Source organism: Corythoichthys intestinalis, chromosome 8, assembly GCF_030265065.1.
Source record: "Corythoichthys intestinalis isolate RoL2023-P3 chromosome 8, ASM3026506v1, whole genome shotgun sequence".
Classification (NCBI taxonomy): domain Eukaryota; kingdom Metazoa; phylum Chordata; class Actinopteri; order Syngnathiformes; family Syngnathidae; genus Corythoichthys; species Corythoichthys intestinalis.
The window spans coordinates 18,769,412-18,787,633 of NC_080402.1; the positions used below are offsets into that span (position 1 = coordinate 18,769,412).

Here is an 18,222-nt window from a genome sequence, read left to right on the forward strand (position 1 = left end):
CATACTAATTTCTTAATTTCTTGAAGTAATATCTGGGTCAGGCTAATTTGCCTTACACACACACACACACACTCCTACACACAAATATATATCCAAATATTTTACATAATTACATACATACTGTATACACATACAGTGTAAGGGTGTGTGTGGGCGTGTATGCTATCTATAATCATCTTCTTGGCTTTCTCCACTTTCGAATCTCCTCACCTTTACAATAGAGGTCTCTCCCCTCTCACCCTCTTTGCTCCTCTGCGCCGACTCCTACAGGTCAATAAAGGTGGTGGAGTGATTGTTGTATTATTAGTGTATTATTATGACCATCCACTGATGATAATCATTCAGTACAGGCCAAAAGTTTGGACAGACGTTCTCATTCATGCGTTTTCTTTATTTTCATTACTATTTACATTGTGAATTCTCACTGAAGGTAATAAAACTATGACTGAACATGTGTGGAATTATGTAGTTAGCAAAAAAAAAAAAAAAGGGGGGGGGGTGCTAAAAACATGTATCATATTCTAGTACAGTGTATCACAAAAGTGAGTACACGCCTCGCATTTCTGCAGATTTTTAAGTATATCTTTTCACGGGACAACACTGACAAAATGAAACCTTGACAGAAGAAAAGAAGATGAAGAAAGCCCGCTCCTCTCATCAGACCATAGGACATGGTTCCAGTTATCAATGTGTTTTGTTGACGTTTTCAGCAAACTGTTTGCGGGCTTTCTTGTGTACCATCTTCAGAGGAGGTGTTCTGCCAACCCATTGGAGGCAAATTAAGGTTAAGTGCCTTGCCCAATGGCACTTAAACAGTGAGCAGTCATAGCCAGGAATCAAACCACTGACCCTTCAGTTCAAGGACAACTCCAGCTACCAACTGAGCCACGGCCGCGAACCAAAACTGTAATACATTAAAGTACTATCTCTGTATACAGTACTCCTCGAAAAAAATTTGAACAAGTAGATGTTGTTTCATTTTGACAATTTAACAAAAAAGATTAATCCATCAACATTGTCCATGTCATTTTGCATGTGATGTATGGCTCATCTCAAGCAGTTCTTCGGAACTTTTCTGATTCCGAAGATTTTTCAACTTATTATAACTATAGGCGGAGTTTGACTTTTGGGGCAAGGGGGGCACAACATGTTGAGCTCGAAACGCAGTGTCAGCAATAAAATTAACTTACAAGAAAATTTATAATAAGTTGAAAATGAGCCTTTTTGTTTCCCATGATTCTTGAGGGGAATTCTAAATCAGGCGGCTTGAGACAGCTATATTTTTCGCCAAGATCGTCACCCATTGAATGTGGTACGCCCGCCAATGTCGTGCCAATGTAGTTACCCCCGTCAAAAATTGTATCCCCTGGGCGGAGCCAGTGCGCTGCACTGATTTGCTTGATTTCCATGTTTTGGTGATGTAGTTATCTACAAGGTTTTAAAACATGACCCATCCATCAAACAAAACAAAAAAAAAACCGAGATGCCAGGCGCTGGACGACCGAGTAGAACGACCGGAACCACCAGTGCAGCGGACAATGTCGTTGAGTCTGTGCTGCTCACCGAGCAGACCCCGCAGAGACTCAAAAAAATCTATCTTTATGAGACAGGCGGCGATGAGGGAAAAATTTACCCGGCTGTCGCAGGCCACAACAGCGTCATCTCAGTTAGTTATGTGTAAATAAATTGTTACTTTGCTATCAAAAGCTCTATTTGTCTTGTTTATGTTATTTTGAAAAGGAAAACATTATTTAGATGTTTGGGATGTAACTAAAGCAAAAAATAGCTGTGTTAAAGTCAAAGTTATGTTTGAAATGTATGCTTTCACAAAAAGGTCAATTTCTCTGTTTTTTCATCAGAAATTGGAAAATTGCTCAAACTAAGCTATTTTCTAATGCTGATTTCATAAGAATGGAAAAAGATATGAACTTACTTTTTTTCCTGCTGAAAGAGATTCTAATCTTTCTTTTGGTGGGTTCCATGTTCATATAGCAATAGAACAGAATTTTCTGTGGGCCTTGCAAAATCAGTCAAAATCCAGTAAAACGGCCAGGAGTGAAGGGCATTGCTCCAGTGAAAATGGCTGGGAATGAATGAGTTAGTTATGAGTTATGTCGACTTAAATAATTAATTGAAGCCAGAAAAGAATGACAGTTATATATTTTTGTTGGAAATCAACGTTTTTAAAACTGGAAAACCTCCATACAGGACTCGAATTACAGTAATAACACTTGTAGGTAAAACAGTAAAACATTGCCTTTTTTACGTTCAGTACGTACAGCGGGGCAAATAAGTATTTAGTCAACTACTAATTGTGCAAGTTCTCCCACTTGAAAAGATTAGAGAGGCCTGTAATTGTCAACATGGGTAAACCTCAACCATGAGAGACAATGTGGAAAAAAAACAGAAAATCACATTGTTTGATTTTTAAAGAATTTATTTGCAAATCCATCCATCATCTACCGCTTGCTCCGAGGTCAGGTCGCGGGGGCAGCAACTTTAGCAGGCAAGCCCAGACTTCCCTCTCCCCAGCCACTTCAACCAGCTACTCCGGTGGGATTCCAAGGCGTTCCCAGGCCAACCGAGAGACATAGTCTCTCCAGCATGTCCTGGGTCGTCCTCGGGGCCTCCCGCCGGTGGGACATGCCCGGAACACCTCTCCGGGGAGGCGTCCAGGAAGCATCCTGTTTTGCATCCGAAGCATCCTATTTGCAAATCATGGTGGAAAATAAGTATTTTGTCATACCAAAAGTTCATCTCAATACTTTGTTATGTACCCTTTGTTGGCAATAACGGAGGCCAAACGTTTTCTGTAACTCTTCACAGGCTTTTCACGCACTGTTGCTGGTATTTTGGCTCATTCCTCCATGCAGATCTCCTCTAGAGCAGTGATATTTTGGGGCTGTCGTTGGGCAACACGGACTTTCAATTCCCTCCACAGATTTTCTATGGGGTTGAGATCGGGAGACTGGCTAGGCCACTCCAGGACTTTGAAATGCTTCTTACGATGCCACTCCTTTGTTGCCCTGGCTGTGTGTTTGGGATCATTGTCATGCTGAAAGACCCAGCCACGTCTCATCTTCAATGCCCTTGCTGATGGAAGGAGATTTTCACTCAAAATCTCTCGATACATGGCCCCATTCATTCTTTTCTTTACACAGATCAGTCATCCTGGTCCCTTTGCAGAAAAACAGCCCCAAAGCATGATGCTTCCACCCCCATGCTTCACAGTTGGTATGGTGCAGTTGAGTATTCTTTCTCTTCAAAACACGAGAACCTGTGTTTCTACCAAAAAGTTCTATTTTGGTTTCATCTGACCATAACACATTCTCCCAGTCCTCTTCTGGATCATCCAAATGCTCTCTAGCGAACCGCAGATGGGCCTGGACGTGTCCTGGCTTCAGCAGGGGGACACGTCTGGCAGTGCAGGATTTGAGTCCCTGGCGAAGCATTGTGTTACTGATAGTAGCCTTTGTTACTGTGGTCCCAGCTCTCTGTAGGTCATTCACTAGGTCCCCCCGTGTGGTTCTGGGATTTTTGCTCACTGTTCTTGTTATCATTTTGACGCCACAGGGTGAGATCTTGCATGGAGCCCCAGATCGAGGGAGATTATCAGTGGTCTTGTATGTCTTCCATTTTCTAATAATTGCTACCGCAGTTGATTTCTTTACACCAAGCGTTTTTCCTATTGCAGATTCAGTCTTCCCAGCCTGGTGCAGGTCTACAATTTTGTCTCTGGTGTCCTTCAACAGCTCTTTGGTCTTGGCCATAGTGGAGTTTGGAGTGTGACTGACTGAGGTTGTCGACAGGTGTCTTTTATACCGATAATGAGCTAAAACAGGTGCCATTGATACAGGTCACAAGTGGAGCCTCGTTAGACCTCGTTAGAAGAAGTTAGACCTCTTTGACAGCCAGAAATCTTGCTTGTTTGTAGGTGACACAATACTTTTTTTCCACTCTAATTTGGAAATAAATTCTTTAAAAATCAAACAATGTGATTTTCTGTTTTTTTTTTTTCACCATTCTGTCTCTCATGGTTGAGGTTTACCCATGTTGACAATTACAGGCCTCTCTAATCTTTTCAAGTAGGAGAACTTGCACAATTGGTACTTTTACTAATTTGCCCCACTGTATGTAAACTATCCAGCATGTGTGTGTACAGCCATTGTGCATGTCTTATATGGAGAAAAGGTGCAAGCATGACAAATAGCACCCCCTGCTGTGAAGGACTTCCAGCACCCCTGCTGCCACCCCAGAAAAATGTAATGATAAATTTTAATGATAAAGAAATATTTTTAATCTTAGATTTTATACAGCTGTCCATAGTTGTTTTAATGAATTGTTGTAGATGAACAGAACGATCACGTAAATGCAGGTATGTATGTAATATGGTAAATGGTGTTATACTTATATAGCGCTTTTCCATGTGTCCCTCAAGGGACTTTTACTGAGATGCAAACATGAAAAACATTATCAAAGCTCATCTTTATGAGACGTCGTGTTGTCAGATTTCTCTGAGGAATCGCCCGCGTCCTGCAAATAGTCAGAAAAGTAAATTATTGTTATTATTAAGATGAAGGTAAATTTTGGGGCTAGTGTGCAAATACTAACAGCTTCATCATTATCATCTTCATCAACATCATCATTTTCCACAGGTAAAACTCCTCCACTGTCCAAAAACTTGGATAGCGTCTCCAAATCCCGGTTTCCAGTGTAATCTACCACCTGCAGAAAAATGAACAACATGTGTTTAGGAAGAAGTAAATGAATAATTAAATATTGCCTGCTTAGCTTGCAAAATAAATGTGTGAGTGTCCATTGTATGTCACTTGTATGCACAGTATGGTGAATTGAGTCAAATTTGCATGTTGGTACCTCCTTTCCACCAGCTGGGAAATATTTAAGCGTGGGGAATCCACTGATGCTAATGTTCTCCAGCTCGTTGGCGGTGGAATCCATCTTGGCGATGATGATGTCATCATGTTTGGCGTACTTCTCGCCCAGCTGGTCCCAGATAGGAGCCAGCTCTTTGCAATGGCCACACCACGGGGCATCTGCAAATGCAATGCACAAAAATAAATAACAATTGCAGCTAAAAATCTTTGAAATTGATGCTCATTTTGTGAACTACTGCAATTAAAGGGTATTATAATACTAAGGGGCTGTGGGATATCAATTGAACCGTTATGTGGCAAGATAACAAATATTAATAAAGTTTGAAAAATTAATCACATTCATGGGCAATAGATCGAAAATTACGAACATTTCCAAAAGTATTCCGGAAACAGCCGAATGGGGCGGAGACGTCACAACAAGGAAACAAAAGGTCGAGGCAGGTGCCATCGTTCTTTATCAACGAGAGAGTTGCGTTCGTGTTTTATCCAAAAATCGCTAAAATGGTTCAAACCTGTCATGCTATGTGGTGTACAAATAGACATTTGTCGCAATGTAGTACCCATGAGTTCCCGAACGTGATAAAAAGAGCTGGACTACGCAGACAATGACTAGAGTTCGTCCGTGCTAAGAGGGCTAATTTTGCAGACCCAGCCTCCGACACGGTTTTGTGTGGTGCGCATTTTACACCTGAAAGCTATTCAAACTATGGATAAATGAAATCAGGTTTTGCTAAGAAATTGCTGCTGAAAGCAGATGCGGTGCCCACCATACACGCGCAGCCACCTAAATGTCCCGAGATATCAAGAAAGAGGACGATGACTGGCTCTGATGAGACCACCCCACCACCCCAGGCAAAGCAAAGGAGGGAAATGGCCAGAGTGAGTACTCTTTTATAATAAAAAACATATCACGCATTGGATATAGGACTGGAGACATGTAAAAATTATCACTCGTAAAATATATAGAATAAATCCTCTAATCGCATTCATATTTGTGTCGGTTGGCAGAGCGAAAACCTATGATAGCACAATAAATGATAATTATGATACACAATATTTTGCGGTCACGGTGTATCAGCTTCACAAAAAGAAATGCAAAACAAACCATTCGGTGTTTCCCACACGATGTTGCCGGTGTTTCATCAGTGTGATTGCTCCCCTCAATGATCCTTTCATTAGGCTGCATTGGCTTTCGTTTGGGCTCAAATTGATAACCCAAAACACCAAAGAAAGGTTCATAACTCCTCCTCGTCACCATTAGAAGAACATTCGTAACGTCGGATTCGTCGCTGCAACTAGAAACAAAATTGTCCGCCATCATCGCCGCCATTCAGTACTAAGCACTGAGCCAGTTGTTTCCTTGTTGTGGCGTCATGCACACAATATGCTCGATTTCCGGGATCTCGGGTGCCGGTCGTTTTAGCTTGACAATCGATCCAAATTTCTATCATTTTCTTGGTGTTGCGATGTGTGTAATTACACGAAGTGGCATGATATGAATCCAAAAGGCATGCGTTTATGGATAAATGATGGAATATTAGAATTTCCCCAGGTGTTGTCATACCCTTTAAATAAGATGAATTATAAACTCTTTACCTATAACTACTGCATTACCAGAAAGAGTTACGAAGAAAAGTTGAAAAGTAATCAAATACAAAAATCAGTGCAAAAGTACAGCAAAATGCATCTTAGGAATTGTTGTTGTACAGTGATCCCTCATTTTTTACAGTTAATGGGGACCAGAACCCGCCACGATGAGTGGAAAACCGCGAAATAGCACTCCCCCACCAAAAAAAAAAAATGTGTGTTCAATGTATTTATTCAGATTTAGCATTGGAAAGAGGTACAGTTGTGGTCAAAAGTTTACATACACTTGTGAAGAACATAATGTCATGGCTCTCTTGAGTTTCCAGTTATTTCTACAACTCTGATTTTTCTCCGATAGAGTGATTGGAACAGATACTTCTTTGTCACAAAAAACATTCATGAAGTTTGGTTCTTTTATGACTGTATTATGGGTTAACAGAAAAAGTGATCAAATCTGCTGGGTCAAAAATATACATACATGGATCTGAAAAAGCAAATCATTGACTTGAACAAGTCAGGAAAGTCACTTGGAGCCATTTCAAAGCAGCCGCAGGTCCCAAGAGCAACAGTGCAAACAATTGTTTGTAAGTATAAAGTGCATGGCACTGTTTTGTCACTGCCACGATCAGGAAGAAAACGCAAGCTATCACCTGCTGCTGAGAGAAAATTGGTCAGGAGGGTGAAGATTCAACCGAGAATCACCAAAAAGCAGATCTGCCAAGAATTAGAAGCTGCTGGAACACAGGTGTCAGTGTCCACAGTCAAGCGTGTTTTGCATCTCCATGGACTGAGAGGATGCCGTGCAAGAAGGAAGCCCTTGCTCCAAAAGCGGCACCTTAAGGCTCGACTGAAGTTTGCTGCTGATCACATGGACAAAGATAAAACCTTCTGGAGGAAAGTTCTGTGGTCAGACGAAACAAAAATCGAGCTGTTCGGCCACAGTGCCCAGCAATATGTTTGGAGGAGAAAAGGTGAGGCCTTTAACCCCAAGTGCACCATGCCTACCGTCAAGCACGGTGGTGGTAGTATTATGCTGTGGGGCTGTTTTGCTGCCAATGAAACTGGTGCTTTACAGAGAGTAAATGGGATAATGAAGAAGGAGGATCATCTTCAAATTCTTCAAGATAACCTAACGTCATCAGCCCGAAGATTGGGTCTTGAGCGCAGTTGGGTGTTCCAACAGGACAATGACCCCAAACACACATCAAAAGTGGTAATGGAATGGCTGAATCAGGCTAGAATTAAGGTTTTCGAATGGCCTTCCCAAAGTCCTGACTTAAACCCCATTGAGAACTTGTGGACAATGCTGAAGAAACAAGTCCATGTCATAAAGCCATCAAATTTAACTGAACTGCACCAATTCTGTCAAGAGGAGTGGTTAAAGATTCAACCAGAAGCTTGTGGATGGCTACCAAAAGCGCCTAATTGAAGTGAAAATGGCCAAGGGACATGTTACCAAATATTAGCGCTGCTGTATGTATATTTTTGATCCAGCAGATTTGACCACTTTTTTCTGTTCACCCATAATAAAGTCATAAAAGAACCAAACTTCATGAATGTTTTTGTGAAAAATAAGTATCTGTTCCAATCACTCTATCAGAGAAAAATCAGAGTTGTAGAAATAACTGGAAACTCAAGAGAGCCATGACGTTATGTTCTTCACAAGTGTATGTAAACTTTTGACCACAACTGTACATGTAAGACATGTTTTTCATTTTTTTCCCAAAGCATACTAGAAAAAAAACGTACGTACGTACGTATGTTATATATGTTTTTTAAGCACTTCAAATGTAATAATTATTGTAAGTTTTAAACACTTTACTGTCCCACCGAATTATTTTTAAACAAGGATAAAGTGGAAAAATGCTTGTCTTTGTTAAATGCTTCATTGAGTGAGTCCACTCAAATCCACTCAAACTGCTCACTAATACACAATGAGTTGCCAGAGCAGCTGTTTACTAAGTTAAATGATGACTGATGCATGCGGCGCTTTGATGTTTCGGCTTACAAGCGTCTCCGGCAAGATCAAACCTTAACGTCTGTCAATCATTGTTAACTTTAATAAGCAACTCCAGCACACTGACTGACCAAGAAAAGCGGCATTGTATACCCATATAAGCCCAGCGTCAGTTAATGTAAACAGTAACGTGTGCTGCGGGCGGCGACGTCTTTCGACAGCTTTTTTTACGGTGAAAAGGCCACCAGCTGAGCCAGAAGAGGAGCCTACAACCAAGTCCATTCTGCATAATATGTGGCTAAAAGCTAGCAAACGAGGCAACAAAAGCAAATGCACATGCATGCATCAAAGCCAAGAAACCTTTCATGATTGGAGAAGAACTTATTATGCCTGGCGTAAAAAAAGTTGGGGACACCTGGAGTAGAGCACCTGAAGACCAAGGTCAGCATTGAGTATAAAGTATAACTAGTAGAAATTGTATCCCTTAAGAGTCTTATGATTTGGAAACCTATCCTATTTTTTAGCGATTTCAATTAATTTGAGGCTATTTCTTTTTTCGCCAATCACATACAAAATATACAATAATTCTTGGTTGGTTCCCATCGTGGTGGTGACGTGGTGGTGCAAAGAAAATTTGGTGTGTCATTTCTATCGGTTATATTTTTACCAATTTTGAAACCATTTCTTAACAAATCAAAAGATATAACCTCCTTCTTCCATTGCTCAAGGCGCACCCTCTTTGAAGACCGCGTGATTCATAGCCTCTGCAAGAAAATGCGTATTGTATAGTCTTATTTTGACATAATTATTAACTTACAAAATTCAACAAAAACATTCTTGGTTGGATCCAGAGCAACAGACTCAAAATTCTTCCCAACCAGGACCTTCACGGGTTCCTTATTCCAGTCCTCAGGCACGTCTTGACTGCGATAATAAGGCTGCATTACAAAACAAAAAGGTTAAAATTCTGTTTACAATATAATTACTCATTTAGAGTACCGTCTTAGAGTGCATTTGCGAGTTACCTTGGCAGTACCATCCAAAACTTCCTGACATAATGACGGTAGGCCGCTCAAGAGATCTGACGAGTCTACTTTGAATTTCTTCCCAGTACCCATGTTCATGATGCGAGCCGTGGGCGCTTCAGCTGCCGAGACGCCAAAAAAGTCAAGCACAAACGACAGTTCGGCAGAAACGTCGATTGTAATGAACAGCATCTGAAGGAAAATATAAAAGTTGGGCTTAGGTATGGTGTTATAAGTGACAATAAGTGTCATTGTTAGAGTTGTCTGATAATGACTTTTTAACCGATATCCCGATATTGTCCAAAAATCCGATACCAATATCAAACCAATATAGATATACGCAGACGTGCAATTAACATGTTTTTGCTAATTGTATTGTGTTTCCCCAGCGGATGCTTTAATCATGACAAATGTAACAACTTCAAGGTTTTACAAATAAAATAATCATTCTGTGAAAAATAAGAGAACAACTTCAGTTGAAGTTATCAAAAATGTCCCATATAAATAATATAAATTGAAATGAGCAAAAATATCCATAATTAAATAAAAGGAATCATTTACAATTTACGCTTACAATAGTTACCTCAAAGATAGATCACAGTTACCCCCCGCCCCCCTCGCCCCATACACAGGCATAAGCGTCTGCCCATTCCAGGCTCCTTTTGTGAAACATGAGTCTGGTGCAGTTTAGAGATGTCCCGATCCGATATTTGGATCGGATCGGACGCCGATATGGGCAAAAAAATGCGCATCGGTATCGGATCGGAACATGGGAAAAATTCCGATCCAGACGTCCGATCCAGTTGTTTTTTTTTTGAAGTCCGGTCCGGGTTTTCCAGCGCACCGATTTACATAATCCATTCCAGTCTTTGCTTCGGTTTCCCTAAAATCCAGTCCGCATTTTACGGCACACCTTCAACACACTACATTTACATTACCGTCTCCCAATTTACCGAGAGACTTTATCGGTAAAAATGTCAGCTGTGTGGGATCATTTCACCTTAAAGGACGACAAAGACGAAGAGGCAGAGAGCAACATATGCCACAATAAAGTCAAGCGTAGTGGTAAAGCTGTAAGAAGCTTTAATGCAACCAACCTAATCAAGCATTTAGCGAAATACCACCACAAACAATATGAGGAGTATGTTAAGAAAACCGAAGACAAAAAGAAAGGTCCTACGCAACTAACACTGGCAGAAACTTTTGCTATGCGTGACAAACTGGCACTCGACAGTCCCAAAGCCCAGGGAATAACAAGAGTCATTGCCGAATAATTCATTCTGGATGACGAGCCATTATCTCACGTGAGTAAAGACGCACCATCCAACACGCGATTCAGCCGCTGAAGATTCGAGAACGTTTCACAAACATCCAAATTCCGATTATTGAAATATGTCAAGTAAAGCGGAACTAATACACAGCGCGGTTTAGGGACGCAATGAGAAACTGACCGCATTGTGTCCCGAAAGTAAACATAACTTGTCTTAGACCCGGGTAATGCTAATGCTCAACTCACGGCTTTAGCTGAACTCATGCCGCTGGATAAAAAACACAAGAATACCTGACTTCTGCTGACTGCCACAACAAACTACGTCAACGTCGTTTTACTGGCGATAATAGATATCATATGTATATAGAACCAGATGCTACACGACAGACTCGAATGCGTTAGCAACATTGAAGTATTAAGTATTGAAAACCAGATGCGTTAGTAAACAGCCGCCATCTTAAAGCAGAAGACTTCCCTAGTAGGCTTTTGTGAACCTTCCAAGCGAACCTAATTAACTTTTTATCTAAAATACACCTAAATCGGCAAAATCTTGACTTGAATCTATCTTCAAATCAGTTTTAAAACTTTCACATGTTGAAAGTAGACAGAAGGGAAATTATGGCATAACGGGAGCAATTTTAACAACTTTAACAGTTGATTCGCAAAATTAAATGAATTGAATGTAGTTTAAAGCTGCTGATACAGAATGGGGACTTGAGTATTTTATTTACTGTTTTAAAATGTTAACTTGATACTGAAAGTTGTTTATTTAAACCTGAGAGGCTTTTTATACACATTTTGTAACTAATGCACGAAACATTAAAAGCATTTAATAGCTTGGGGGATTTGTGGGATTTTCCACTGAGGTTGTTGGTGTGTTTTGCATTTTTAAGAAAGTTTACAATATTATTTGCACATTTCATCGCATTTTACTGACTGACTATGCCATTTCTGTTTGTTATTTATAATGTTTTGCGTTTGTCACTGAATAAACAGGTCAGTTTTTTGTTACCGACGGTTGTGTGTTATTCAAACTCACCTAATTCAGCTGGCTAGTTGTTATCAAGGGTACTAAAACCTTTTTCAACATGAGTCTGACAACTAAGTAAGGAGGCTAAATAACTTTAAACTTTAACACATGCTCAGATAGGTCGGTATCGGTATCGGCCAGTATCGGTATCGGATCGGAAGTGCAAAAACCTGGATCGGGACATCCCTAGTGCAGTTTGGTAAGTTTTGTTTTCTTATCTTCGCCATGCCATGTTGCTCTAGCCTTTAGAGAGCTGTGCTAAGTGATCATTACATACTAAACTAACTTGTAGCGTTAGCATAGCGTTCCCGTCAGCATAGCGTTCGCGTTAGCATTAGCATTTAGCTCGGTGACTCAATGTCTCCTTAAACTCATGGAAAACATTTTACATACAGTTCGTACATACAGTTTGTGGCATCCAGGTGAGTTTAATTAATTGCTAATAATGTGCTGTTTTCCTGCTAAGAGTGTATTATCATCATGAAAATGGTTGTGTCCTTGTAGACTGAACAGTTATGCGCTCGTCTGTCATGTTCATTCGAAATTGTTGGAAACCTTTTATTTATTTATTTATTCATGGACTAAAACTTTTGAAGTTTATTCACAAAAACATTTTTAGGATTGTCGACTAAAACTAGACGAAATTTGTCTGAGTTTTCGTTGACTAAAACTAGACGAAGACGAATACATTTTGATATGACTAAAGTATGACTTGGACTAATAAGTCTAAAACGAAATTTAAAATGGCTGCCAAAAACAACACTGCTTCGAAGCCAAAATTTCAAAGAGCCGCATGTGTCAATCATCGTATAACTTGTTAAACAGTTGCTGCTCATTGTCTGTAAGTGAGCAGCTTGACCGGATTTGAGTGGACTCAACACATTTAATAAAGACAAGCATTTTTCTACTTTATTCTTGTTTAAAAATAATTTGGTGGGACAGTAAAATGCTTAAAACTTCATTATTACATTTGAAGTGCTTAAAAAACATTATTAAAATATTGATATATATACACAAGTTGTTTTTTTTTATTATACTTTGGGAAAAAAGTGGAAACGAAAACATGTCTTTTATGTATCTCTTTCCAATGCTAAATCTGAATAAAGACATCGAACACGATTTTTTTTTGGGGGGGGGGGGCTACTTCACGGTTTTCACACTCATCGTGGGGGTTTCTGGTCCCCATTAACCGCGAAAAACGAAGGATCACTGTACAATGACAATTCCTAAGTTGAATTAAGCTGGGCTTTTTTTTGGCACAGATTTTTGTATTTTATTACTTTTCTCGTTTTTCTTAGTGACTATTTCTTTCTGGTAATTCAGTAGTTCTATGTAAGGAGTTTATAATTCATCTTAAGAGGCATCTGACAGTGTAAGAGAATAACAGCTGTGCCAGGCTGTTTTCAGCTCATGTTCAAAGCGGAAATGGAATTTGCCTGTTTGAAAAAAAATCTGATAGGCACATACGGGCCAAAAAATCTGAATGGTAGCCTAACTTTTCATTGACCTTGTTGTACATGTATGTGTTTGTAAACGTTGTCAACTGAATGTTAAATTTGGATTCATCGTTGAACCTCACGTACAGGTTTTTGTAAAACGTCAGTAGCAATTAAGAATCTTTAAAGAACTCAACACTTTTTTTTAGCATCGTAAATATCAACTCTATACCTTCCCCTTGTAGCTCTTCGCGATAATCCTGACTTTGTCCACCAGTGCGTTGTGGCCCTCCACTGTAGAGTTGATGAAGAGCAGGCAGTGTAGTCGAATGCTGGAACTGAAGATCTTATCTCCTGTCTACACGCAGACCATAAGATCAAGACAATTTTCCCTGTTCATGTGCGGGTGTGTTTACCTCCTTAGTGAAGGGGATGATGAGCTCCAAGCTGTTTTCTTGAATGAAGTTGGTCAGATTGCTTTTGTCCAGTTTACCATCAGACAGGGCAAAGTCATCCCTGCCATTGTCGAACTACAAAAAGCAAAATCGTCATTGAAGACATGCCTATCAGATTTCATTTACCTAAATTATTTTTAGTGGCAAAAAAAAAAAATTTTTTTACATTGTAGCAGGTGCTTGAAATCCATACCTTTTTGAAGAGCACCACTGTGTCAGATTTTAATTCATACTTCTGGAAAACCTCTGGAGATGCTGTAATTCCGAACTCTGTATCGGTCATATCCATGACTAACTCAGAGAACTCCTTAGCCACGTCACTTTCCAGACTCTATGCGAATAGATAAAGTATGAAAATCGAGCTATGTGGTATGTTCCAATGGTCATGAGGACAAACCTTAAAAAATCCAACCACAGAAATGTTGTGGGCATCAACAAACTGGGCGGCAGAGTCAACGGTGTCTAGGACTTGCGCACCAGGACCAGTTCGACGTTTCAGCCACTGGATGATTCCTGCGACCGTCCTCTTGCCTGGAGAAAGTTGTCATCAGAGGCTGTCTGTCTCTCCCAGGGGATGTGAAAGATTACATTGAATGGAGAAAATTTTCAGCAGAGGCTGTCTGTCTCTCCCAAGGGAAGTGAGAGATTACATTGAGCAGTGATGGCCAAATGAAGCTTCTTCAAGCAATGAAGCTTTGCAACCAACTGATTCAAAGCTTCCTGGTGGTTCATTTGCTCTATTGCACTACCAAGTGGTTATGAAGAGGATAACAGTGTTGAGAATTCTATGGCTATTTGTTTAAGAAAATTATATGAACGTGCTTGTGTTACTGGATGAACAAAATGCAACAAGTGCAATAAGGATAATTTGCTATTCATTTATATTTAGAAACAATAGGTTGTACAGTGTTTTGGCCAAATATAAAATATGTTTTTTAATTATTTTAATTATTATTGTCTTCTTTGGGGGGGTGGGGGGGCTTTCAGCTACACGTCGCCTGGGGCACCTAGTAAGCCTGCCTGTTCATACCAAAATAACAGGCATTTTTTTGGGTCTTTGAGACTTCTTGCCCACCATCCACCACTATATTATCCTCACTAAAATATGAAAACCTATAATGTTTGGGTGGTTTTGGTTATGGCGGGCACAGTTTTTTCATCTGTGTGATTTTGACAAAGATCACATCACATTTGATGGTGATTTTATGCAGAAACGTGACAAATTACAAAAGGTTCAGATACTTTTTCATACCACTGTATCTCTGATAGTAACTTAAATTTTGGAGGCATGACTATAGGATCCAGCGGCTGAATTGGTGTGAGATCTCATGGGAAAAGTTCAAATTAATAAAGGAAACAAGTAACGAAGAAACTACATTCAGACAGATATTAAATTAGAGATGTGACCGCCTCCCAAAAATCGCCAGCTAATTTTAAAGTCAAATCACCAATGGAAAAACAAATAAAATATGTTTGTTATTTAACTCCCAAGACTTTGAGCCAAACATTATTCTGTTGATTCAAGATCTTAGCTTCAGGCTTCAACAGTTCTTTTAACTTTTTTTTTTTCCCAAATACCAGTGAAGTCGACAGGTTGCTTTCGGTCGCCGTGAACAAAAAGCTTGAGGACGGGGAAGCTGGAAATGCCAAACTCCTCGCCGAGCTCTTTCTCTTCGATAGCGTCTACTTTGGCCAAGCCAATGGAGGACACGTCCTCCTTCAGCTTTCCGGCAGCCTCAGCATAGATGGGCTCCAAACGCTGGCAGTGGCCACACCATGGGGCATCTAGTTATACAAAAACACAAAAGTTGCTGATAGGACCTCCAACTTCGCTCCCAGCAGACGTGGGAAAATGGAAGCTTAAAAACATGTGGACCATGGCCCACTCTATACCAGGTGAATTTTTACCTATACCTAACTTAACAATAGCTTATTGATTATTTAAAAATATTATCAATTACAAATAGAAGTAATACTAATACATTCAAGAGAAATTAGACTTTAGCCAAGTCATACAATACAGCATTTAAAGCAATAGTAATCCTTACAGTTCTGGTTAGATAAGCATGCATTAAAATACTGTAATACTCTGGAACCAAGAACTGTGATGCTATTTTACAATCTTGTGAAACGTATGGTAAATCATTTTGTTTTTGATGTTTAAAAACATTTTTTTGAAAATACTAATTATTGTAAAGTGTATTTTAAAATATTTTAAGATGCAAAGATGATGTAAACTTGTGAAATTCAAATAGTATTTAAACATATTTTTAACGGAGTACTTTGTGATTAAGAATACTTAAAATAATTTTAAAGCAAGTACTGTAAGTAATAAAATTTGAAAATATATATTTTTTTTAAATCTAAAATTGCAATTATTTTAAATATGTAAACTATTTTAAACTGAAAATTCATGAAATTTTTTAACATTTACAGGGCACTCATTTAACTCATTGGGAACGGCGACCCTCCCAGTCAAAATGGATTGGACGTCTAGTGCTGTCAATGGCACTGAAATATGAGCATTCAGTCCTCCAAATATAAAAGGAATTGGACGTCTATCGCCATCAATAGCATACAATGAGTGAAATACTTTTTTTTTTTTTTTAAATACAAATCAACTTTAGAGTGTTATTTGGGAACGTAACAAGTGTGTATTTCTATTTTTATTCATATAAATTTAATTTTGTTTGTATTAACGTTGTATTAATACATAAATGTATTTACAATTATATATTGTTCTATCAAGGGTTAAAGTTTTTAAGTCTAACTTTTGAATTGCTGTCCACAGCACTGTGCCTGAAAGGGTTAATGCAAACACAATGTGTATTGTAATATGTGAAAATACCGGTAAATAAATATAGTTACATTAAAATTCATGTACATATATTCTTTTTAAGTTGGCTACTCACAGAATTCCACCAATAAAAACTTGGTTTGGTTAAGCGCCCAGGCAAAGTTGTTGACGTGAAGCACCATCACATTGTTCTCTTCCTCGATCTCGTTGGTTTTCTCCTTCTTGGGCGGCTCTTCCACTTCCTCCTGGGCACCTTTGGGAGTTTCTTCCGTAGCGTTTTCCGTCTGAGCCTTGTCGTAGCAGCAGGAGGCCAGCAGCAGAAGGCCCGCTACAAGTAACGTCGGTGTCCTCATCTTGACCGGCCGTGTGAAAGACACGTGTCACCTTCAGACCCTTTTTGAAAAGATCAGAGAGTGTGTGTCAGAATTCTACTGGCCTCGCCGCTGAGCCAATCAGACGCAACATCTGCATGAGTCTTTTTTGTTCCCTCTGATGAAATTTGCCTCAGAGGAGCAAAACTGTCTGCTTCTCTGCTCAAGTCCCTATTTTTATTCAGTATTCCTGCTTTTATTTGGCTTCCGGCTGCTTATCAAGGTCCTCAAAAAGACCTTGATTGCCAAATATTTAAAAGTATCAAATGCGGACTGACGCCAACAAGCTCAATTCATTGAAAAAAAAAGATTCAGCATTACCTGAATCTTCCAAATCTTGGCAAATTTCAAGTGATGTTTGAAACTGGTGTGGCATTATTACTTATTCTTTAATAATTTTGGTGTCATGTTCGAGAAGCCTAAAATAAAAACATATACTAAGGCTGTAACAAAGAATCGATTAATAAATTGTTGCTCACTAATTTGACAATCTATTTTTGACAGCAGCAATGAACCGTCCCGTTTGGGTTCTTGTTTGTGTGTAATGGGAGGCTGCACGTGCCAGTGATTAGAGTAAGAGAGAGAGAGTTCACTGCTGCAACTGCTGCTGTTGGGTTGCTGAATCAATAATATTATGAGATGTCGATAGTCTTTTGTGTTGTTGGATCCATGGTGCCTTCATCACATGTAAGCAAATAAAGCCAATTGTATTGTTTTTATTCTTTGTTGATGAGACGTTACTGGTTAGCACAGCGCGCTGAGCTAGTTAACAATTATGCTAATTATTGCCAAAAGTGTCTGTTAGTATTGTGTTTTGGAGAAGCATATTAGCACTTGAGCTACTGTTAGATCGTAAAGTTTTCTAATTTCTTTTTATAAAGAAACCACACACGTAAACCCATTCATATAGCAGCTTAGGGTCTCCTTTCAACACAAACTCCCATTCGAACTGTAATTTCTCATAAAAGAGAGTGTGTTTTGAAATTGGATTTGAATTGTACATATGAACAACTTTTCACCACACAAGCGCTATGTACATATGCACACATGCACACATATGCTGATGTAATATTGTCCATCAGTTTAAGAGTTTAAAATTTAATTAGTCCTCCTTATTAAATTTTGTTTCGTTTGTTTAAAGAAAATAAATGAGTCGTTGACACAATTTATATCAGCATTTTGCCCACAAGAAAAAAAGTCAATCAGGAGCACTTTATTTATTTGAATGAACAGAACTTTTGTCTGATTTGTGTACTGAGAAATTGTTTTTAAGTTTTATATACTCAGAACCTTTATTAAAAACTTTAACACGTTGTCTTCATTGTTACTTACAAAATGCCGAAAACAACTTCAAGTTAAATTGTGAGGCTAATTGAAAAAAAGGGCATTCATCCAATAA

The 18,222-nt window shown here is 39.2% G+C and overlaps 1 protein-coding gene across 1 annotated transcript; it reads right to left on the reverse strand.

Annotated features, from left to right (window-relative positions):
- Positions 1 to 4,327: 4,327 nt before the first annotated feature.
- Positions 4,328 to 16,805, reverse strand: pdia2 (protein disulfide isomerase family A, member 2). Its single transcript, XM_057843410.1, has 11 exons — positions 16,568 to 16,805; positions 15,234 to 15,440; positions 14,053 to 14,186; positions 13,849 to 13,986; positions 13,617 to 13,730; positions 13,433 to 13,558; positions 9,465 to 9,656; positions 9,257 to 9,377; positions 4,876 to 5,054; positions 4,612 to 4,725; positions 4,328 to 4,533 (listed from the first exon to the last, which is right to left on the reverse strand). The coding sequence occupies exons 1-11, from the start codon at positions 16,803 to 16,805 to the stop codon at positions 4,474 to 4,476; spliced, it is 1,623 nt and encodes a 540-aa protein (XP_057699393.1). The 3' UTR covers positions 4,328 to 4,473.
- Between the last annotated feature and the right edge of the window lie 1,417 nt (positions 16,806 to 18,222).

Excerpts from the sequence above, each read along its gene's own strand:
- pdia2 (XM_057843410.1), bottom strand. The coding sequence starts at position 16,805 with ATGAGGACACCGACGTTACTTGTAGCGGGCCTTCTGCTGCTGGCCTCC. Across the intron at positions 13,731-13,848 it reads CAGTGGTGCTCTTCAAAAAG|TTCGACAATGGCAGGGATGA; the intron begins GTATGGATTTCA and ends TGCTTTTTGTAG. Across the intron at positions 9,657-13,432 it reads CGAAGAGCTACAAGGGGAAG|ATGCTGTTCATTACAATCGA; the intron begins GTATAGAGTTGA and ends ATTTTCCTTCAG.